Here is a 24,609-nt window from a genome sequence, read left to right as displayed (position 1 = left end):
GCCAGCTGGCCTGGCTGGTCCTGCAGGGTTTTGAGCGAGCCTGTGGGGCCTTTGGGATTCTCCAGTGACCTCTCAAGGACTTGTCATTTGAAGCTTGGCTTGAGAAACCTCTTCTCTTTTGGTGACTGAGGCAGATTTCCTAAAGCTGAGAGGTCTCAAAAGTTGTTTTGAAATTATTGTGCTGGTTGCATTGATATGCTTTCATTTCTGATGGAAAATGAGGCACTTTATTATTTTTTATTTTTTTAAGTAAGTGCTGCCTTTTGCTTCTCCTATTTTTTCCAATACTTTCAGCTTTCACTGATTTAATGACCACTGTAAATGGCCATAAATTTGACTTCTGACCCCTGCATCGGCAGTGAGAAAATATTCATACTTTTACAAGTGCTGAACATGTCTAGGTTTCTCTCTGGCATTGATTTTACCAATGCTGAAGGTACTTCAAATACCAGGGCCAAAACAGTGTTTGAAAAAACAGGCTGGTCCTCCTTTATCTGAGGACCAGTTTCAGTGAGATTTAGTTTTCTTAAATGACTTTATGCATCTAGGTCTGAAAGGGCTTGAAAGTAGGTCAGAAAGACAAGAAATTTTCTAGGATTTTAAAGTGAAAGTGTCTGCTGTAGCACATACCTGGAGACCAAACTGTTTTTTCAATCAGAGAAAGAAATTGTAGCTGCAGAAGGTTTCTTTTGAAAGAAGGGAGAGATGGAGAAAGTGATATACAAAGTGCTTTTGCCTTGATTTCTACTATTAATGTGTTTCTTTACTGCAACCACAGATTCTAGAGAGTTTTTAATATGCAACCTCCTCAGACATTACTTCTGTTAGTGGCTCTTCTCAGACCAAGGTAATTTCCCTGAATATTCTTATGGATCTGGGTGTTGTTACCTGAATGACACTAAAGAATCTTCTTTTTCTAGAACAAGTCCATTTCCTCTGTGAGCTGAGTTAATATGCGGTAGGTGGGGTTGTATCCCGTCTGTCTCTGGGACATGTAAGCCCAGTAGCAGACAGCAGGGAATGTGCTGAAGCTTTGTGGGAGATTTTGTTTTCCTCAGAAAATCCTTCATGTGTGGCTGCTGAGCAGAGCCAAGGAGCAGCCTTGACAGTTCTCTGCTGCTCCGTGTCTGTCTCATCTCTGAGCTGTGCAGGAGTTTGCAAAAGCAGATTAATATTTAACATACCTGGAGCCTTTGATCTTTCAGTTGGAGTCTGGATACATCTGAATCCTCATAAAATGCAGACAGAGGAGATGATGTTGCCTTTTATTCACTAATGCAGACACAGGAGCACCACTGTAATTTCAATTTCTTCTTCCCTCTCAGACCATTTCATTCCACTCTCCAATTTGTCCATCAAGAATCCTTATCACCAGTCTGCCAGGTGCTCATGCTGAAACGGCCTAATTTCCAGGCTTTCAGCTGGGTATCTGAACCACTTGGCTTGAAAGCTTCGTTGTCTGATCTTCTGAATCCTGAAGTGCTCCCACTAGATAAAAAAGGTGGGATGTCCTGCAGCCTGGTGACCAGGTGATCTCCTGGAAAAGGATTGTTTTGTCTAACTACCTTGTGAAGTGAACTGGCTAACACTTCATATGATGTTCAGAGTTGCAGATTAAGGCAGCACAGAATCTGAAAAATATGAAAGCTAAAACTTAAGGCATCATCCAGGCCGAACAGCCCCAACTCTCTCAGCCTGTTTTTGTAGGAGAGGTGGTCCAGCCCTCTGATCATCTTTGTGTCCCTCCAGTGGACGCATTCTAACAGATCCATGCATGTCTTTGTGGTGTACCTTCTCCTCTAGCTCCTGTTCCTCATCCTTGAGTGGCAAAAGTCAATTTTGCCCTGTACTCCTGAGAAGCCTCAAGTGATAATTGCTGCAATTGTAACAAAACTTACCATGGCCTGAATATTTGAGCAGCAGTTCCACACTCTCCTAGGTATTCCTTCTGGTTGGCAAAGCTTGTCTATGAAGCAGCTTATGCCTGACCCATTATAGGACTGCATGGCAGGTTGTGGAAAACCTCAGATAGTCCCTGTTCCTCCCTTGCCCCATGGGAAAATTACCCAACATTATCCAGGATAAGCTTTTCCCTAGGGTTTCCTGGCCTACTGTAGCCCATCAGACTATGACTGTATTGAGATCTCTTGACCCAACAGCTCTTCCCAGCTCAAAGCATAGATAGCCATCTTTTAAGGTGTGGTCCTCCAGCTGCAGGTCTCTCTCCTTTGGAAAGAAACCTGGGGAAAAGATTTGGGTCAAAAGGGACTCACAAGCATATACAAGTCTTTGCACCAGATCTGGATGATCAGCAAGAACTTAGGGGTGTATTGTGGCAACCCCCTGTCCCTCAATTGGATGTAGAACAGGTGGTGTAGCAAAGGAGTTGTGAAGCACAGAAACCTGGCCTGTAACTCATGCAATGCCCTCCACACATGAAGAAGGAGACAAGGTCTGCTCCCATCAGATTCCCTTGCTATGGTCTCCTAGGGGATAATGGAAGCACAGACTGGACAGTAATTCAGAGGGACAATTTATTCCCCCAACTCCAAAATCATCTGCTTGGCCTTGCTGCTATGACATCCTTTATGCCAGTTAATAGCTTCAGGCCATCCCAAAAATAACAGTTCTGCTCTCCTAGATCCCCAGCATGTTGAGGCACACAAACACACATACTGGTCCCACACCTGTGCCTAATCCTATCTGGCTTATTTTTTAAGAGATTCAGGGAGTGGAAATTAATGTAGCCCAATCTTCTTGCTCCAGATGTAAAATGCACATGCTCTTATGGTGGCTATAAAAGATGATAAAAAACCTGTTATGACTTTCAGCTTATTTGTGTGTTTCTGAGCTCTGATTAAGGACGGACATGAAAAATATATCAGAAATACATAAATAACATTTTTGTCAAAGTATTTTTACAGGCCTCCTAAATACTGTTTTTTACAGTCTTTTCACACAAACTCCATTTCTGTATGGTTGTTTTCTGGGACATCTCTTCACAGCCTAATTTCAGGCAAGCCATTTCACTTGTCAGCTTTGACTAGGATGTGTTTTAAAGGTGATTCTCTTCAGGAGTTATTGAAGACTCTGATTCAACTTTATTGAGTGATACAGTGAAATATTACCTGCCTTCCACCCTCAATGCCTTATATGAGGGCTATTGTATCAGACAATTTGCCTGGGCACAATTCCAGTGCTCAGGTAGATGGGAAGTGAATTTTTAGGCCTTTGAGTTGGTTCATCTGTTACTGAATTGCCTCTTTAGAGCAGTATCCACTCTAAGTACTGACAACTTTCAGGGCAAGGCCAGGTGGCCAAGAAGGCCCAAGATGTCCTGCCCTTTATCAGCAATGGTGTGGCCAGCAGGAACAGGGCAGTGATTTCCCCCTGTACTTGGCACTGGTGAGTTTACACCTCAAATGCTGTGTTCAGTTCTGGGTCCCTCACTGCAAGAAGGACATGGAGGTGCTGGAGGATGCCCAGAGATGGGCAACAGAGCTGGTGAAGCATCTGGAGCATAAGTCCTGTGAGGAGTGGGGTTTAGATGCAAGGGAGACCTTATTGCTCTTTACAATTACTTGAGAGGAGGTTGTAGCCAGGATGGAGATGGTCCTTTTTCCTGGGTTACAAGAAATATGGACAAGAGGAAATGGCCTCAAGTTGTGCAAGAGGGAGTTTAGATTGTATATAGGAAAAAATTACTTCATGAAGATGGTTGACAAGCACTGGAATAGGCTGCCCAGGGAAGTGGTTGAGTCACAAGCCCTGGACATATTGCAGAGACATGTAGATGTGGCACCTGGGGACATGGCTTAGGGACAGACTTGGCAGTCCTGGGTTAATGATTGGCTGATGATCTTAGAGGTCTTTTCCATCCTAAGCAATTCTGTGATTCTAAGCCTACATGCTGCATTATCTCCTTCCACCTTTCCAGATAGCTGCTTCCAATCACGCACAGAAATCCTTCAATCACCTTCAGAAATCATGCACACAGAATTGCCTATTATTGGCATTGTTTAATCTCATTCTTGTTTAATTAAATTTCTCCTGAGCTTTGTTCCATCCAGTCTAACAGCAAAAAAACCTGCTAAATGTGCTGCTGCCTGTTTCATGTGTGTCTGAGGAACATATAACCTGCTTGGAGGAGCAGCACATGTGCTTCTCATGCTGTGGGGGTTATGGCACACAAATATATATTGTGTTTGTAGTGGGATGTAGTTGTAGAAACTGTTGAAAGCCTCTGGAATTCTTATAACTGTTTATTCATTCCTTTGTTTAGGAGTCAGTGACCTGTAAGTGCTCATTATGAAGAGAGATCTGGTTTTCTTGGTGACTCTAATTAGCCTTGCCTTCCTGTCACTGCTAAGATCTGGATATCCTCAACACATTGCAGAGGAGTCCTGCTCTGTTCAGATTCTTGTTCCAGGCCTCAAAGGTAATGTGAAAGCCTACTCATTATTCAAATATTAATTTTTTTTTTCTAACAGCCTCAGTTGTGTAACTGACAGTTTTAACAGAGACAAAGAAGGTACCTCTCATTGTCCTCTTATTTGCCCCTGTTTGTAGCCTCCTTAAAAGTTTTAAGGTCCATAAGGTGAAATTAAATGGTTCAGAGAATGCATGCCAGTTTCCCAGATTTGCTTGTGATCACTAGTGCATGTTACTCTTATTCCTTGCCTGGTTGCTCTGTGTTTATACTGAGCAGTGGTGCACATACCCAAAAACTAACATCAGGCCCTACTTTATACCTGGAGAGGTTTTCATTTCCATTTTGCAATGTAATAGGAATTATTTTGTATTTTCTTGTTTTATGTTTGTTTTCTTTTGATTTTTTAAAAGCTCAAATACCTCTTAGAATAAAGCAAACCTAGTTAGGTTTTTGGCATTTCTATAAGTTTTTTTTTTAAAAAGGCAACATTTTTGTAGAATATGCCCCCAAACTCTTGCCCAAACAAGGTAGTGTAATAAATTATTGATCTTTTAATAGGAAAAAATATATTTTGCATAAGAATTCAGCCACTGGGAAGAATTAGCATTTTAAAGCAACAACATCCATTATGGTTGTTGAAATCCCAGCTCTGTTTAGTCAATAACAATAATTCCCCTTGTGAAGGCTCTGACATTTCTGTTGAAATATAACACTTTTGAACATGGGGAAATACTTTTTAACTAAGGACAAAAAATCCCCATGAAAACCACCAGTTTATCATCAAAAATGAAAAAAAAAAAAAAAAAAAGCATTGTGTAAGAACCACACAACAAACCTTTCAGTTTTTCTTGTAATTATGCTCTGTAGTGTCACAAAGCCCACCCAACCAGAACTGCTGCCATTAATCTTATCTGTACCAATCTTATCTGTACCAATCTGGCCCGAGAGCCACAGGGTGGACTGCAGGCATTGCCTGTTGTGGTTAACTGATTGGGAAGGGTGAGGCTCAGTTCTGTTCTGCAGCTAAATTATTCACACAGCTGAATTGTGAGCCCAGCTTGGACAGGGGTTTGGCTGGGGGATAAACTGCCCTCTCCAGGCATTGCCCAATTTGTGTGTGGCTGCTCTCTGCTTGGGCCAAGAGAATTGGCCTGCAGGGATGTGGGCTGTGCTTAGCTAATTTGCTTTAAGAATATGTCCATTGCTTAATATTTATTATTGTTTTGTCTAGTATTATTATTGTTATTGTTATTATTGTTATTAATGCAGCTTTGGATGCCTGAACTCAGCCAAAAGCCGTTCTTTACTTTTCAATTCAATAAGTGACTTTTGATCTTAATAATATGTAGACCTTCTGCAGATGTTCTTGTTAGAGAGAGCAACACTATATCCAGGTCTTCTGAGGTTTAACTAAGGCTTCAGTAAAGTTGTTTAATTTGTTTGATAAATTTACTGTGTAAAAGTGACTTACAGAGGACAACACAACCAAATTAAATATATGTTGTCCAAATTTGCATGAAAGATCAGTCAAAGGCTGAGATTTCACAGCCCTAAGGTCTGAAAATATATTTTGTATCAAAAAACTTGACAGGATGAGTTTTTTGACTTCTTTGCATTGATTTTTTTATTTTTGTAATCAGTCAAAATTAGCATCTATTATTACTTATGCATTGTAATGCAAGAATTATGATGATGATGATGATGTTGTGCAGCAGAGGTTTTTAAAGTGTGTAAACTGGCAGGACCCTTTGGCAGATGACAATTCTGAGCCTGGAAACCAGGGAGAGGCCTGAAAGCCACTGTGTGTTAATGATTTCACTCAATTTCATAAGATATAAGCCTTGTAAAGAGAGATTGATGTACAAATTCAGTGAAGCACAAAATGACCTGATACAGACCTAGTTAATGTGAAATCCCTAAAAAGCTTTCAGGGCTCCAACTATGCTGTCAGGGGACTGGCTCAGAGAGGTGGTGATGAGATGCTGCTGTCCCCCCCTGGCACAACTCCAACCCATCTCACTGGCCAAGGCTTCCTTTAAACTGAGCACACGTGTGGCCACGTGCCCAAATTCAGCTGCCATGCGTCAGGATTTGCTCACTGCAGCTTTTAGATCTACACCATCTCCTCCTCCTTGCCTGGGCTGCCAGCAACATCTCCAGTGGTGGAGAAATAGGGTTCCACACTGCTGCTGGGCATGGCTCTGTCAGAATACGGGAAAAACAGGTGCAGGGAAAAAAAGCAAAAAATTAGGGAGACCATGGGATATGTGAATGGCAGAGGAGAGGCATTTAAGGGGTGGTGCAAAAAGTGGAGCCCAAATGGGGTGATGAAGGAGAAAGTCATCAGGGAAAAGTACACAGAAGCAGGGGAGCACAAAGGAGGAATTTTAGAAGAACAGAAAGAGATAATGGGGAAAAACAAAGGAAGAAGAGTTCAAGAATCAGACTGAGTGGAGAGACTGGAAACTAAATAAATGTAAAATGAAACAAAATCAATTAAGATCTTACAGAGTAAAAGAGAAAATCAGAAGGGGCATGAGATGAGAATGGAAGTGGAAATAAATGAGGAAGAAAGCGACTAAAGACGCCAAGAATAGTAAAAGCACAAATGAGATTATAGTCAGCAGTTTAGGTCTTAGGGACAGGTTTTGCTGGTTGGTGTTTTGGTGTTTTTTTGGTTTGGTTTGGTTAGGTTTTGTTTAGATTTTTTTTTGGTTGGTTGGTTGGTTTGGTTTTGGTTTTTTTTGTATATTTGGGGTAATGTTGTTTTGGTTTGATTTTTTTGTGGATTATTTTGCTTTCTTTCTTTTTTGTAGTCGTTTTGGTGTGTTTTTTTAGGGGGGGAGGTTTTTGGTGGGTTAGTTATTTTTTTAATTCAAGAGTGTAAAGGAGTGAGATGAAAAGTGTAAGGGGAAAACCATGGGTGTGAGAATGCAGACAGCAGACTGAACCATGTTTTAGTAAGCCAGCAATATTAACAATAAGAAAACTGTGCTGTGTGTGAAAAAGCAATGGATGATGAAGCCTAACTACACAGCTCACTCATATTCTTCCTAAAGTCCAATTTCTTTTGATAGGCACATGATATTGAAGTTACTACTATTGTGGAGAAACAAAATAACACAGAACAGTCCTTCAGAGCTTAAATTCTCAGCTTGCCGTCTTGTTTTGTCTCCCTTCTAGAGTCCAAATCAATAGTTGTCTTAATAGTCTTAATGACAATCAATACATAAAAAAATAATGTTATGTTAAAAAACCCAATTTCTTTACACTCACACTTGGTGCATCCACTCACATGGGGACTATGAGTAATGGAAAGAAGATATCACCTAACAGGAATGCTTAATAGCTCACATAGTTTGGCAGGGCTAAGTTTATTTTAGGAGTATGGGGCATCTCAGCACTGTGGAGCACTACTGATTACATCTCACCCTATCTCAGCTGCATAGACAATGCTGCAGGGTGCTGACAAGGAGAGTTCCCTGCAGTGGGGCTGGAGCAAATATCCAGGGAGGGATGCAAGAAGTGCAAGTGCTAAGGGACTGTGGCTGGTGCAAGAGGCCACAACAGACCAGTCAGGTAGGGACCATAATGCACAGATCCCAGCCTCCTGCTCTGGAGAGACTTGGCTGTAGATTGAGGGACTGGAGACCAGGAAGGAGGCACAGGGGTGTCTTTCTTTATTTCATGAATCAAGAAGTTAAATATTGTTTATTGGTGAAAAATTAAATTGATTTTCTTGACAGAAAACTGTTCTGTTGCCCATGACACCTGCACAGGCTTTACTTCCTCAATTTGCACAATGCCCAGGGTACAACCAGCAAGAATAGGGACTTAGACAAGGCAAAGCTGTGCTATACCACTGAGCAGTCCCGCTTGGCCAAGGTCCTGCTCCTTAAAACAGCTGATAAGAAAAAAATGCAAACTGGTCTGTAGCTGGGCCTGTAACTGAGCAATCTCCTCCTGGAGAAAGTTTTTGAAACACCCACACTAAGGAATGCAGTGTCATCGTATTATAAGAATAAATGCAGGCAAGTGTAATGGCCTGAAGCAAGAGTGATCTATTTTATTGATCCCTAATGCACAGCTTTCACTCTGAAGAACGTGTAAAGCAATAGGCTGTAATAGCCTGCTCTCAGCCTCCAGAGAGCAAGGGAAAGTCATTGCCAGGATTTATCTTTGGGAAGCAAAGAACTCATAACCAGCCCTGAGGGGTGAAAGGCAATCATACAAAGCCTATTGGTTACTTGATAATAAAAATGTGACGTTCCCAAATGTGCCAAATTATAGCCTGTTTCATACTAACAATATTATTCACTGGGGGTTATGTGAAGTTTGTCCTCATTAAGGTCAGAGAATGGCCTATTTTTGCATGTCTGAAGGCAGGGAAGATGGTCTGGAGCAGCCTGAAGAATGAAAATATAACAGATGGAGGGCTGAGTTCAGCTCACAGCCACCTAGGTCTACAATATAGAGAGAGATTTGGAAAGAGAGCTGGAGGCTGATTATTTGAAATTTGCCATGGTGTGACATGTTTTTACATGTCATCTCTGTGACTCCTCTCTGAACCACAGCTGCCAGCTATGCCAGAGAGCTGGGCTTTTGGGCTGCATGATGACCGCTGACTTTCCTGCTGTGGTGCTCCCATCACCTTCCTGGAGAGCAGCTAATGCTCACTCTCTTCCATAGAAAAACAGTGTTGGGACATCATATGTGCTGTGCTAACTCTGGATTTTACATACCAACACTTTATTTTCTGTGGAAGCCATAGAACTTTCTTCTCCTTCCTCATACAAATCTTGTTTTGTCAAGGTGGCTGTATAAATAATTCTTTAACCTTCTGTTTGTCAAAGATTTTAATTTTATGCCAATGGCAGACTACAGTGGTAGTGTAGCTTTAGTGGGCAAAACAAGCTAAGCATCCCCAAATTTTTAATGTAAGGCACCAGGGAGACAAATACTTTTTACAGAAAGTGATGTTTAAATATCCTGAATATAATGATGCACCACAAGCTATGTGCATGTAAATACACTACATAGTGGTTCATACTTCAGAGATTAAAAAGCACAGTATATAACTGGGGATATGAAGTAGGGAGTTAATGCTTTCATGCTTAAAAATGGCCCTCTAATGATGGATGTAGCAGTGCTTTCTTATAGGCCTCAAAAATGGCATTTTTTTCTTTTAATTTGAGGTCATACTTAAGCCATTTTCACTTGAGACTTAAAGACGTCCTTAGCAGAGCCTTGGAAAGAGTTTGGTGAACACAGAAGTTTTTGAGCTAAGCTGGGGGCTGATTCTGAAGCTTCTGCTTAAGTGAATTGTGCTGTTGGCTTTTTGAAGGTCAGTGATATAAGTAACATCCACAAAACTAGACCTGTTGTATGAGACTTCAGTAATGTATTGACAGGGTTTTACAGTGTCTGCATCAATTGAAGAAAAATCTGTTTTCTGTCAGTCAAGCAAAGCTGTTAAATCAGATCACATCTGCTTCTATTTTTTTCACTGGAGAGAATGGCATTCTTGTCACGGCTGCTAACAGAAAATAGTCCTGGTTTAATATGATTCTTCTTTTTATTTACTTTTGTATCAACAGGGGAGGCTGGAGAAAAGGGGGAGAAAGGTGCTCCAGGTCGTCCAGGCAGAGTTGGACCTCCAGGAGAAAAAGGTAACTTTGGTTAAGATATTTTGGAAGTCATTCCTGAGAAAATGCTGCTTTTTCCTGTGAGATGATGAGAATGGGGGTCCTTGCTCCCTTAACTGGGTGACCTTGGCCATTCATCCTTGGCCATTTCTGCTTAGTGCTGTTGTGGTTTAACCCCAGCCAACAGCTCAGCCCCATGTAACCACTCAGTCACATCCCCTGGTTTGGATGGGGGAGAGAATCAGAAGGGTAAAAGTGAAAAAACCATGGGTTGGGATAAAGACAATTTAATAGGGAAAGCAAAGGCCACATGCACACAAGCAAAGCATAACTAGGAATGAATTCAGTGTTCAGCCATCCCCAGGAGAGCTGGGCCCCATCACACATGATGTGACCTGGGAAGACAAACACCATCACTCCAAATGTCCTCCTGTTCCTCCTTCTTCCCCCAGCTTTACATACTGAGCACATTGGGAAATTTCCCTTGGGTCAGCTGTCCTGGCTTTGTTCCCTCCCAGCTCCTTGTGCACTCTCAGACTCCTCACTGGTGGGGTGGGGTGACAAGGAGAAAATGCCTTAACTCTGTGCAAACACTGTTCAGCAATAATGAATGTTTCTGTGTTATCAACATTGCTTTGGTCACACGTCCCAAATATAGCACCCTCAGAGCTACAATGATAAAAATTAACTTAATTTAATTTAGCCAAAACCAGTACAACTATATGCACTCTTTGTAGACTAAGTATTTTTTTCTGGTTAAAAAGATATATTTTGGAAATAAAAAAAAAATCTCAGTTTTTTAAAAAGGTCTCTGTGAAGAAAGGCATCATAATATCTCCTTCATAATTTGCCTTCTGCAAATGAAAACCTCAGATCAGAGGGGAAAAATTCACAAGGCTCAATTTTCTTGTTTCTTTTTTTGTGAATTTGAACACTCACAACATCTTAATTAAAACCATTGAGGGAACGCAGTAAGCCATAATAGGCAAAGATGAACATGAGTGTTCCCACATTTTTTGGATATGGTGAAATGGTGATAAATTTGTTTGCATTGTAGTTCAAAAATATTTTGAAGTCTTGAGAAGAATGGTGCTCAGCAGTATTCAGTTATGCAGCTGAGGAAAACATAGCACTGTCTTGCAGGAAATTCTGTTTTTTCACATTTGTTTTCCTCCTGAAGAAAGGAGGAAATTTGACCTTCATAAGTTTTCCAGGAGGTTTGTATTCTGAAAGGTTGAAATTAGCAGGAGTCAAATCCTTTGATTTCAATATTGAAATTAAAGATTGACATCCCTGTCATTAGAAGGTTAGAGTTAGCTTTTACTGAACTGAGTTTGCAATCTTTCTTTCAAAGCAACTATAGAGATAATTTATACTTCCTTGTGATGATGCATGATCCATTATGTTGTTCTTCTAGGCAGTTACAGAAGTCTGATGCTGATTACCTGGGGACCAAAATTCATAGCTAGAGCTCTTCCTCCTACAATACATTTTATAACTTCCATGAAGGGTGTGTGTGTTCAGTCAGTATATTTCCCTTATGTAGACATATTTTCAAGGATGACTCTTTGAAAAAAAAATATTGGAAACTAAAATTTTGGTTCCTGTAAGGCAATGCAGCCTGAAGTGCAGGTAACAGAATATTTTAGGTTAAATGGCTCATCTAGTCCAATCCTGCTTTAAACAGGGCAGACTTCAATATCAGAGCAGATTTCTCAGGACCTTGTCCAGTAGACTTTTGAAAGTCTCCAAGGATGGAGATTCCACATAAATTTTAATCAGACTGTTTCACTGGTGTCATTGTGAAAGACCTGTTGTAGTTTGTAATCAAGGGCATCTTTCTCTTTCTCTGTGTGTCTCTGAGAAGAAAAGGCTGCATCTTCTCTTGAAACTGCTTGTAAGTAGAGGAAGTTTGCAATTAATTCCCCCTAACCTTTCTGTATTCCAAGCTAAGTAAGCCCATCTTCCTCAGCTGGACTTCAGTTTGCTTCTCATGTATGAAGGCCCAGAAGTCTCTGGGTCCTCTAAGACAAAGGAGATTTTTACCCAGCTGTGAGCCAGAGTTCATCAAAGTATTGCAGATAAGGAATTTAGCGTCTGGCTGAAGCCATGATACTCCTGCCAATGCGTTTCTGCAGCTTGTCCAGCTCCTCATGACTGGCAGGGCCGCCCTCCAATGCACCAACCATTCCTGCCAGCATGGAGCATCTTCTACTTCTTGTTGGAGAATTTTGCTCAGACATGGCTTAAAGAAAGAGACCATGAAAATATACAGCTGATGGAAAAGTCAAAAGCAGCCATAAAGCAGCAGTTCCCAAGTCTTTTTCTGTAAATAATTAGGTTCTCAGGCACATTTTTTATAAACAGCAGGATTCTCAGACAGTCTTCTCATAACAGGTAAACATTCTGTCCTTGGCTGCTCTGGGAACAGATATAAAGGTTTTGAGAGCTTTTCATATCACGGTGAGAACAAAAATCTTGGTTTCAATAAACAAACCACAGGTATTGAAAACAAAGGGAGGGGTTAGTATTTGCTCTGTAGCCTATCGTGAGCTCGAGTTTTGCAATATGTATGATCTTAATTAACACGGTTATAAAAACGTGCCTTTTGGATCAATAAATCGGGAGTCGATGCTGATCAACAAAGATGATGTCTCCCTTCACTTTCAACAACTTCTTCCTCCCTTTCAGCCGTGAAGGACTCCCTAGCAGCTGCTGGTTAGACTTTGGGGCTTTGCAGCAGCACCAGCTAGCCCTGAATGCCTTGTGGGCAGGACCATGGGCCCACGTACATCCAGGGGAAGCAGTCCCTCACTCAATTTTCAGCTGCCATGAGTAACTTGTCCTCCCCAGATCTTTGCTACCAGACGTGCAGAACTGGGAGGCCGGAGAGCAGCCCTTGCCAGCAGAGACAAAGCAAAGAAAGCACCAAGTGCCTCAGCCTTTTTTGTGTCTTTTGGCATGAGATTGTCTTGACAACTTCTTCAGAACCCCTCTCATCACGCTGTCCTGTATGTTTCTATATCTTGGCATATTGTCATGTCACTTCAAAATGCTTTGTCCATCTGAGATGTGGAAGTACACTTTTTCAGTCAGGGCAATCCATGATGTGGCACTTCATTTATTTATTTTCTACTGTAAAATTACTTTTGTTTGAAAAAGAGTTCTCATGAGGTAGGCTTGATTAATGCTAATAACAGTGGTAATTTTCTAGTTTTTCATACCTGCAAAAGTCCAAAATTCTGATGAGACTGAAAGAAGAAACACTGAAGTGGAAACACACTATGAGAAAATGTGAATGAAACAGAAAAGAGATTAAAGAAAATTGAATACTAGTGCATGCTGTATCAGTATTTTTCCAGTTAGTACTTTCAACTAAACACAGGCAAAATTTCTTGCTACTTCTGTAGCAATATATTTTTATGCTTTCTTTTGTGCATACAGAAATTTCTACAAACAAGCTCTTGTTTAAAGTAAGTCCTAATTAACTAGTCATTTCATTAATGCTCCACATTTTGTAGATATTTGTCTTGATCAACTCCTTTCCACAAATGCTTTGTCAAAGGAAATAACACAGATACCTTAAAAACAATTTGGATTATATGGCACCACTTTTCATCATGATACTACATCCAGTACACTTTGAATGTCACAGTGTTGACTGGATAAGCAATCAGACTTCACAGATGTAACTTCTGGTCTATGGAAAGGACACAGAAGAATATCCAACTTTGACCTGGAAAAACCTTTCAGTCTCTGGTTAACCTCCACAGATTGTGTGTAATGTGCAGACCTGTAGCTGACTTCTTGCATAAATACTTTTCTAGACTCTCAAGCTGCATGATACTGAGCACATTCTATTCCAACAGACCAAGGATTTTCCTATTTCTAATCCAGAAGGTGGAACATTGAGACAAAAATAAAATATAACAATATGTTTGGCAAAAATAATTGTTCCTTCATTTTGCATTTTCCCCTAAAACCACCCACAGACAGCAGCCCTGCTTCTATGCAGTAATCTGTTGAATTTCAGTCAGTGTGTGAGCATGTGTTCAACCCCTTGTATTTATCTTGAAGCTTGATAATTTTGTCTTGGTCTAATATTTGGGTCCTTCTGTTGATGCAAGCTGCTGAATTCCATTTTACTTTTCTCCTCTTTGAGTAAATGATGGTTTACCTGAGGGAGAAACTGTAATCCTTCTGCCACATTTGTAGAGTTTTCTACTTTTGGTCTTAATTTACATCATCAAAATCACACCAATCTTTTTTCTTTTATTTTTTTCTTTCCCCTTTCTCTGTTTCATTTTCTAGCACGTTCATCTAAGAAAATGTACTCAGTTTCTTTGAACTTCATAGGTGTATAATAACCATAAAATAGCTTACAAAACAAACTATCTTCTTATGGCATATTTGACCTGAACAGCTCAAGATCAGAAAGTGCTGCAGATGTTTTTATCATATCTTTCCTCACAATATTTTCAGATTTTGGTAACTCAGAAAGATTAAAAATTAAAACTTTCTGGTGCTTACCTGAAATTAATCTTGTTCTGACTGTCCTGGTGCTTCAGGGTGACATCAGAAATACTGATGTCTTTGGGTGCTGATTAAGGTTAAATTCCACTTACTTTCCTCATTGCTTTTAATTAATTGTATAGGTCAATTATGATGCATGGCATGTCAGCAGAATATAAAACTGTGTTGGCCTTATGTAAAGCATGGGGCACTGGGTTGAGTACAATGGCTGTTTCAGATTAAAGCAGTGTAAGTTTTAGGCTGTGAACTTCCCCACTTGCACTGATGGCTGTTCTGTGCTCTCCCATGATGAAAGCAAACTCAGTTATTTAACTGAGTCCTGGTGCAGTCTGTGAGGCCATAATTTCCATGTTTTCAAATTCCACACAGGCAGTTCTGTACCAGTACCATTCTGTGAATATTCCCAGAGTGCCTTACAGCAATCAAAATAAGGAGGGCAAAATGGATTTACACTTGGAATGTAACATTAAAGGAACAGAACATTAAAATTATGTTCTTCAAGATATTTCAATTTTCTTAGAGCCATAACCAATTAAAATGTATATTATTTTTGTATTTTAATTTCAGCCTTTATACATTGTACTTAATTTATATACAACTATAATGGTATGTGATGCAGTCTGACATACTGTTCTTGGGCTTGGAACTCAATTGTCTCTACCTTTGCAGTGTTAACACAGTGATTTTGGCTTTTGCCAGCTAACACTTTCCCAGGTATATTCTGGGAGCTAACACAATGAGCAGCTTGCAAGATTATCTTGGCTTGAAGAGTAAGACAATTTAGTATCATGAGGTGTCCCATTCTTGACTACCTGGTTCCCACTGCCAGGAAATAATCCCAGGCATTTAGTTTACTAATACAGCCATGGCTTCTTAAGTAGACGAGAAGACTTTTGCCAGCTAACACTTTCCCAGGTATATTCTGGGAGCTAACACAATGAGCAGCTTGCAAGATTATCTTGGCTTGAAGAGTAAGACAATTTAGTATCATGAGGTGTCCCATTCTTGACTACCTGGTTCCCACTGCCAGGAAATAATCCCAGGCATTTAGTTTACTAATACAGCCATGGCTTCTTAAGTAGACGAGAAGACTCATTAATTTAACTGGATTGGAGCCAGAGTGCTCAGTCATTTGTATAATCAAATTCTAAAAAGAGGTAATAATATCTTAATTTATATTTTATTATTACTGATTGCTCATTAATATGTAATCAATCAATCCTTTGCATTTCTGAGTCAATTTCTACATGAATTTATTGCTCGCTAAGGAGTGCTGCAGGCAGTATTCCATATAAAAGTCCTGACATTGACAGCTGTGAATGCACAAAGTGGGTATCTGGTTCAAAACTGTCTTTCAGTTCCACCTGAACTCAATAGGATTTTGAGAAAATACTGCTAAACTGAGTGGGCAAAAAGGTGGCAGATGGGCTTCAATGTAAATAAATATATTGCCTGGGGAAATCAGGGATGCATGATTTAATCCATGTCAAATGATGCCAAAACCCCAAACTGTCACTTAAAACTCAAGGATTGCTCTGAAGTCATTAGCAAGAGTCCCAAGGCCAACAGAACACTGCCCATCATCACAGAAGGATGACAAAAGGACAAAGGACAAAACAGGAAGCTTCTTTTGCAGCTGATCTTGTTCTGTACAAAGGCCTGACATGCACTGTCTCAAGAATGTTCTTCTGGCCTTTGTCTCTCAAAAAAGACTTGAGAGGTAAGAGATGGACACCAAAATGTGAAAAAGAGGAGCTGCCTCATAAGGAGAAACTGGACAGACTGAGACTCTTGTATCTGTACAGAGTAGTCTGAGGAGGTTATAATCAAGATTACAGAATCACCGGATCCCATCATACCTGACCAGGAGGCCCTCTCTGAAGCTGCTGGGGACAGATCCAGCAATTTCACCTGCAGATAGTGGCTGTGGTTGTGGGATCTTTCTGGACTGCACCTTCTGCTGCCATCACAGGAAACAAAGGCTTGGGGTAGAGGGGCCACTGGTTTGAAGAAGTTTGGTAATATGTTGTTAACATAATTCTAGTGAGATAATGTTTCATGAGGGCTCTTATTTTTCTTTGCTTGCCTCCAAATAGAAACTCGTCCATTCAGGAATGTACTGTACTATTTTGGCTTTGAATGTACTTTTAAATCCTTTAAACATTTCTGTGCCTCTCTAGATTGGATTTTTTCTCACTAGCTTTAGTTTCCTTTGCAAATTTTCTAACTATTCTGATTATGATACCTGTCTAACATGAGTGGGAGGGATCCCTACTCAGAGGTGTTTATTTTTCCATTGCCTACTGTGGGAGTTTAGATAAATATCTTAGATTAAAATCCTGAACTTTAGGGTGGCTGATGCTGGATGAAATTTTTTTGCCCCAGCTATATAAAATGCCTCCTGTGCTTATGCACTGTTCATTCATGTAAGAATATCTGTTTAACATTGTTGGTGGCACAGATGGTGGGATCGAGTGCACCCTCAGTAGGTTTGCCAATGCCACCAAGCTGTGTGGCACAGTCAACACGCTGGAGGGAAGGAATGTCACCCAGAGGGACCTGGATAGGCTTGAGATGGACCCGAGAAGTTCAACAAGACCAAGTGCAAGTTCCTGCATCTGTTTTGGGGCGATCCCAAGCACAGACTGGGCAGAGAATGGATTGAGAGGAGTCTGGAGGTGAAGAATTTGGGGGTGTTGGTTGAAGAGAAGCTCAACACGAGCTGGCCATGTGCCCTTGCAGCCCAGAAATCCAACCACATCCTGGGCTGCATCAACAGCAGCATGGGCAGCACGTTGAGGGAAATAATTCTCCCACTCTACCCTACTCTCATGAGAGCCCTGGCTCTGGGGCCCCCAACATAAAATGGACATGGACCTGCTGGAGCAAGTCCAGAGGACAGCCACAAAGATGATCAGAGGTGGATGGGACACCTCTGCCTTGAAGACAGGCTGAGAGAGTTCGTCTTATTCAACATGCAGAAGAGAAGGCACCAGGGAGATCTTAGAGCCTCTTCCAGTAAAGGGGATCTACAAGAAAGCCAGAAAGGGCATGTCATAATAGGACAAAGAAGAATGGCTTTAAATTGAAAGTGGGCAAATTTAGGTTAGATATAAGGAATAAATTATTTACTGTGAGGATGGTGAGACCTTGGAACAAGTTTCCCAGAGAAGCTATGGATTCTCCATCCTTCAAAGAGTGTTCAAGAGCGTGTTGGATGGGGCCCTGAGTAACCTGGTCTTGTGGAAGGTGTCCCTGCCCATGGAAGGGGGTTGGTACTAGATGATCTTAAAGGTTGCTTCCAACTCTGCTCATTTCATAATTCTATGATAAGATGTACTTCTTGTAGCCACCTACTGAGAGCAAGTTCCTCAGCAATTGGTAGTTCCCTCACCAATCGCTGACCATCATTAGTGTGGATAATTTATATTTTTCAGTAAAAAGCTGTTCTGTAGCCTGTTGACATATTTGGAATTTTCTGATTTCCAGTTGCCAATAGTTTTTTAAAAATGAAGTGTCCTGAATGCAGATTACTACAGTAGCATCATTATATCCTTTAAAAATATCATTCTCATTCAAGTCAGGCAATCTATTTGCATTGGGAATGCTGACTGCTGCAAGACTATTGAGGTGTACTGGGGGAAAGACTTTTTAATCTTCATCTATATATTATGTTCTCTTCCAAAGTATCCTCTGCAGATTGCTGTTAAAGGTGGCACTAGATTCAAGAGGCCTTTGGTGTGGTTTGGTACACTTCTACTTTCCTTGTTAGGTAGGTGTCTGTGATGTCCTCTATGTCAAATCATGGATTTGATTTGATTTGTCTTAAAATCCTTAAGTTTGGAAAGAAAACCACTGCTGTCTTCTTTTTACCATGATTCGATTAAATTTGTCTGTGACATGGTGAATTTGCATTTCTGCTGATTTGTCTTTTAGATGCCTTTTTATTTTTGAGGTAGTTTTATACCTTCTTGTCTCTTCCAAATAATCCTGATGAGATTGCTCATATTCTGTGACCCCCATTTATAGTATGGCACAGAGTGCAATGCCTCGTTTTTTCACTTGTTTTGCAGCCCACCATTCATCTCTGGAATTTTATTTCTTCACTTGTTTGTGGGCCTGAAAAAGCCACCAAGAAGATAATTTAGAATTTCTTTCTCTTCAATTCCTTCCCAAATCCTTTAAATCTTCTATAATTGGTTCCAATGTATGCCACCTTCATCTGAGATATGTCAGATGACTTTCTTCAATTCTTTATTCACTCTTTGTGTTTGATTTCCTATTTTTGGTCTATGGAGACTTAATTTCTTTTATTGTCCCAATTTCTTTCCAGCTATCACTTCCCAATTTCGTTAAGACTCCTCAGACTGCATTTTTGACAACCATAGGGCCACTAAAAAGGGCTTTACAAAAGGTATTAAAACTTCTGAAACCCTCAAGGCAGATGGGTTTCTCTTGAAACTTTGTGATTTATTCTGCAGAGGAAGCAGAATAAGCAAGCCCCTGGAGTGGAAGCAGGGGTTAGTCACTGTAAGAGAAACCCAAGTGTGAACAATTCTTTTAATGAGGAAAGGAGATTTAATGTATGTCTTCATTGCTAGAGATAACACACCTTCCTTTTACTTCTGAGCAGAGCACATGGGTTTTACTGGCTGTGACTGAGAAGCAGTTCATTTTCTAGGCAATGTCTACTAGAAAGAAAGTGAAATAATTTTATATATTTTATTTTATTTACAGATTAGATCAATGAGTTTATTCAATTTCAGGTATAGCAGCCTGAAAAGAGAAAGAATTCAAACATCTGATAATCTTTAATGTGGTAATCCCAATTAAATAATATGCAAAACAAGAGACATAATTTTCAGAGCAACTTGATAAACTGATTACAAGCTGGTACTTCCAGTAGGAATAGATAAGAGAAATATATTTTTGTTTTCTGGTGAAAGCCTGTGTCCAGTAGTGTCTGAATTTGATACTTGTTAGAAACAAAGGAAAATGATTGATTGCAGGACTTGCCAATAATTAATCATACCAACAAACCACTCACATTTAGCTTCTCTCAGTTCAGAGGAAATGGTTTCTTTCTGGCTCATGCCATCAAGGGACAAGGGTTGCTTGAGACTTCATGGAGTAATAGATATAACATCTCTTACCCCACCAGTGATCAGTTTATATTCTGAAACTTGTTATTGATTTCACCTTAAGTTAATGGTAATGACAAAATGGCTAATAAAATTATCCAGCTTTCAAAAATACGAATGTCTCTCCAAATGCAATAGCAACAGGGGGCAGCAGATCTTCAGTTGTCATGGATCCACAGCCGAGGCTGAGCTGTGACAGTTTGCACGAGTCCAGTTGCTGGATCCCTCTGGTGCATTTTCCTCCTAGCTTGTCTCATTGTTTCCTTGCACCTGTGTAGCAGACCAGAGCATAGCAGAGGTTGCTTTCAGCAAAGAAACAATCTTTTCAACAGTCATTGAAAACAACTTCATAAATATTTCCTGAAGCAGTTTTGGGCTTAGATTTCTGCAGGATGGGAGCCTCAGCAGGCATTCATCCCTGCAGCCCCTCCATACCTGCTCTCCTCTAACAGTGTGGTACAGAGGGAAACCTGTCTCATATGACAGTATTTGTGTTGTATAAATAGGTCATTAAGCCCAAAGCCAGCCCTCAGTTACAGCGGAATCTCTGTCTGAGATGAAATGTCAGTTGTGCTTGGATCCTTTAGGTCTTCTCAACTCCATGATAATTTTAATCTGCTGATCCATGTTGAATGCAACAATCCTCTGTATTTTCGACATAATTCTGTCATGATCCACTGAAAGAGTTTGGAAAAGCTTTTCCACTGGTTTTCAAACAAGAACTGTTGATAAGTGCACCTTCATGCCTTGTTAATGTCAATTGTTTAGCAAAGATAAAATCACTATCTAGGTTGCTGTATGTAAGTTCTTCACAAGGATTGAGCTAGGCCTCTGGAGTTCAATGAATATTTGGGGTATAGAATTTGTTCATTTTAAAAACTGATATTGCAAACATAGTAGAATCTGAATGAATCAGACTACATTGCTACCTTGTGCCTTTCATCCTTCTGTTATGTATAGGAGAAATGGGGGACAAAGGACAGAAAGGCAGCATAGGACGTCATGGAAAAATTGGTCCTATTGGTTCAAAAGGTAGGTTTAATTCTATTTCTCCATTTGTGTTTCAGGTGAAAAATATGCAATCATTTATGTTTGAGAAAAGTTTAGCCACTGAAAAATGGCTAACAAGTCTCACAGTTTACCTTAGTAGGAATTTTCTCACACTGTAGTCAGCCAGGTCACTGAGATTTCTTAACCAGTTACCTTTGCTGTGACATCAGCATATTTAGTCGTAAAGCACTGTGAGTATCCTGGTTTGAGGATAAATAAAGAACTTTGCACTGTCACACAAGTGTGGACAGTTAAAGAAGATGGGAAGATGTGCTGTACTTTGGCAGACTTTTAAGAGTTAGAAGATGGTTGACTACTCCATAGGCTTCCTATGTGATACTGGTTAAGTCATTTGGACCAGCATTTACCTAATAATCCAGATCATGATTCAAAATTTAGGGAAATCCAGCCTTTTTCCCTCTACAGCATCTGAATTTACTGGTTCTGTGAAGTTTATGAATGTCAAGAAGTGGATATTGGTGCATATTATTTGGGTTCAAGTTTCATAGCTATGGCTGGCCTTTATTGTGGAATAACTGGGACAGAAAAGTCTTTATTTTTGCTTGGGCATATTTCTACTTTCCACGTTTGAATTTTACTAGTGAAAAAATAGATAAATGCTAAATGAACTATTGACAGAAAAGGCAGCATTAACATTATGTTATTTTTCCTGTCTTCAGGTGAAAAAGGAGATAATGGTGACATAGGACCACCAGGTCCTAATGGTGACCCAGGTAATCCATAACACACCTTGTTTATGTGAAAGACATCTCTAAAAATACATCTGTTTACATACTGGGGGAAATAATGAGTTATTTTTTTCATTGGAACTGTAATATTTCACTGTGATATTTTCAAATGGCTTAAAATCATTGAAGTTGCAGCAGTTGCTGGACTTATAGTGTATATGCTAAAACAGTATCTCATACTATCTCTGAGGAGTAATCTCTCCAGAAGCCTGGTGGGAACTGAAGTCAAACTGTCTGCATCATTCCTCACCAGGGCAATGGGATATCTCTGCATATCTCTCTTTGTGTTCCAGTCAACACAAAGGAGCAGGTTGGATGCTCCTGCTCATCCATGGATTATAGTTATAGGAGCAGGAGATTGTCAAGAATACAGATCGCAGAATGGGTCAGGTTGGAATGGACCTCATTGGGTCAGCTGGTCCAACCTCTGCTCAAGCAAGGTAATTCCAGAGCACATGGCTCAGGATTGTGTCCAGACAGTTCTTGAATATCCCCAGGGATGGAGACTCCACAACTCCTCTGGGCACTCTCTTCCAGTGCTCAGCTACCCACACAGTAAAGTTCTTCCTCATGTTCAGGAGGAACTTCCTGTGCAATGTGCAGTTTCTGCCCATTGCCTCCTGTCCTATTGCTTGGCACCACCAAGCAGACCCTGGCTCAGTCTTCCTGTCACCCTCTCTTCAGATTCTTATATGGAGGTGCATGGATCTTCCAGAGGTGTAAAATGTTCCAGGGAAACAGCCTAGCATAAGTGCAAGCCTTGCAAGAGTGGCAGGTTTGGATTGGACTGAATTAATCCCTTCCTGGCAGAGTGCATTGGGGGTGCACAGATTAGATTTCTCATGAGAACATTATTTGTCACTGTAATTCTTGAGCCAGCGTGCTGTGCACCTGGCCAGCATGCACAGTTTTGCAGGGCAGGTACCCTGTGCTTAGACTGACTTACACAACTGAGCAGAGTAATTGGGTAGTCCAATGCAGATTTTTATAATACATACAGAACTGCAAACTGTAATAGATGCAAATGGTAATTGATCCTCATTTTGAGATTTGTGGCCAGAGATGTAACAATTATTCTTTTAGTATTCACATTCAGATTATCTTTGTCAAACCTATACCCTAATTTGGGTCAATAGACGATTTTCTAGTGTCTAATTTTATTGTCAGAAGTATTGTAAATTCTGTACTTTCAAAAACACAGACCTTCATTTTGCAGGTAATTATGTGCAATATGTGCTGGAATTTTGGATCTGCTGGGATATATTCCTTGTGAAGAACTTGCAAACAATGTTTTTCCTGTGAAAGAAATCATTGAGAAAACTAAGGAATATAATTTTACTGAAAATGGGAATTTTTGGAAAACATTTTTAGTTAAAAAATATTGTGGGTGTTTTGCAGAGAATATCTATCTGTGTTTAGGTTAGGTGTTTAGGTTAGTGCTAATTATTCAGGATGGAAGATTCAGAGGAAGTGAACTGATCTGTTCTGCACAGGCCCAGACACCCCTGAGAATCATATAATGGTGCAGGGTAGTGAAGGCTCTAATTTTCTGTCTGTTACTTGCAAGACAGCTTTCTCCAGAGCTGCCACGCTGGGCCTTTTCATAAAGATAATTGTTGAAATTAGGTAGCTTTCTTATTTGGGTGTATCTATATCATTTCACAGGCATCCCTTGTGAGTGCAGTCAGCTAAGGAAGGCTATTGGTGAAATGGATATTCAAGTAGCCCAGCTGATGACAGAACTAAAATTCATAAAAAATGGTAGGTTAATTTGATACAACTACTTTCCTTTCTTTTTGCCCCATTTTATCGGTGTAACCACTCGTAAAGAGTGCCGCCATTCCACCTCTGATTTGTGAAGCTCTTTTGGGGTGTGCAGTGACTTGGTTTATAGAAACGCGAGTGCTCACTTTTCAGCACTGCCCTCCCCCGCAGCTGTCGCCGGCGTGCGCGAGACCGACAATAAGATCTACCTGCTGGTCAAGGAGGAGAAGAGGTACAAGGAGGCCCAGCTGTACTGCCACGGGCGAGGAGGGACGCTGGGCATGCCCAAGGACGAGACTGCCAACAGCCTCATCGCCTCGTACATCAACCAAGCTGGGCTCACCAGGGTCTTCATTGGGATTAACGACCTGGAGAAGGAGGGGAATTTCGTCTACTCCGACCGGTCGCCCATGCAGACCTTCAACAAATGGCGCAGCGGGGAGCCCAACAACGCCTACGACGAGGAGGACTGTGTGGAGATGGTGGCCTCAGGGGGCTGGAATGATGTTGCCTGTCACATTACCATGTATTTCGTGTGCGAGTTTGACAAAGAGAATGTCTAAGCTGCTCTGCTCTTTCTCTGTTTTAAGAAAAATGTTTAAGACGATGGCACAAGTTACTCCATGTTTATAGAGAACAAGTGAAGCTCTGCAAGTATGCAGTGTCGGAGTTGTACAGCTGTAAATACAGTTGAGGTATTTCAAATATCAGAATTTACCCTTCAGAAGGGAAGAGCAGTAATAAGGCATAGCTTGGTTGGCTTTTTTTTTTGTAGGAAAATATATGTGTTTAGATAAAAATGTGCTTTGGGGCTAAATTTTGCCCTTACAACAGTTAACAACTGTGATTGCATGACTGTAAGGGAAGGCAGAATTTGGCCTCTAGTTTGAATGGTAAGAATTAGGTTCCTGATATTCTTTTATCTTAGTAAAATTTGTAGTTATAAAAGCTAATAACTTGTAGTGCTACAGGGATATTTTGGCAACAAGACGTATTTTGTATACTCCAGTTAATAAGTACAAATATTAGTCAGTTTTTTGAATGTTACAATTTGTTGTTTTTGTTGGTTTTTTTTTTTTTTTTTTTTTTTTAACTGGCCAAAGCAAACCAAAAGTCAAGATTCCTACCAATTTTATAATGTTTCTTCATTAAACTGTTCACAGATGTATGACAAAAAGCATTTAAGTAAACTGAATTTTAGTGCTGTGGGAGGAAAAAGTCCAGTGAAAGCTGTCCCGGCCCATGGCAGGAGCTTGGAACTAAGTAACCTTTAAGGTCTCTTCCAACCCAAACTA

At 40.4% G+C, this 24,609-nt stretch overlaps 1 protein-coding gene across 3 annotated transcripts in view; it reads left to right on the top strand.

Annotated features, from left to right (window-relative positions):
- COLEC11 (collectin subfamily member 11) overlaps nt 1–24,378 on the top strand; it is a 44,309-nt gene extending 19,931 nt beyond the window's left edge. For all 3 annotated transcript variants that reach the window (XM_058020026.1, XM_058020025.1, XM_058020024.1), the window contains exons 2-7: nt 4,283–4,438; nt 10,030–10,101; nt 20,712–20,783; nt 21,482–21,535; nt 23,216–23,311; nt 23,486–24,378. In XM_058020026.1, the coding sequence (XP_057876009.1) occupies nt 4,309–4,438; nt 10,030–10,101; nt 20,712–20,783; nt 21,482–21,535; nt 23,216–23,311; nt 23,486–23,877 (816 nt within the window). In that variant the 5' untranslated portion in view covers nt 4,283–4,308 and the 3' untranslated portion in view covers nt 23,878–24,378. The remainder of the gene's footprint in view (nt 1–4,282; nt 4,439–10,029; nt 10,102–20,711; nt 20,784–21,481; nt 21,536–23,215; nt 23,312–23,485) is intronic.
- Nucleotides 24,379–24,609: the final 231 nt, after the last annotated feature.

This window comes from Melospiza georgiana, chromosome 3, assembly GCF_028018845.1.
Source record: "Melospiza georgiana isolate bMelGeo1 chromosome 3, bMelGeo1.pri, whole genome shotgun sequence".
NCBI lineage: Eukaryota > Metazoa > Chordata > Aves > Passeriformes > Passerellidae > Melospiza > Melospiza georgiana.
The sequence above is the reverse complement of the archived record's forward strand: the minus strand, read 5'-3'. Positions and strand labels throughout refer to the sequence as shown.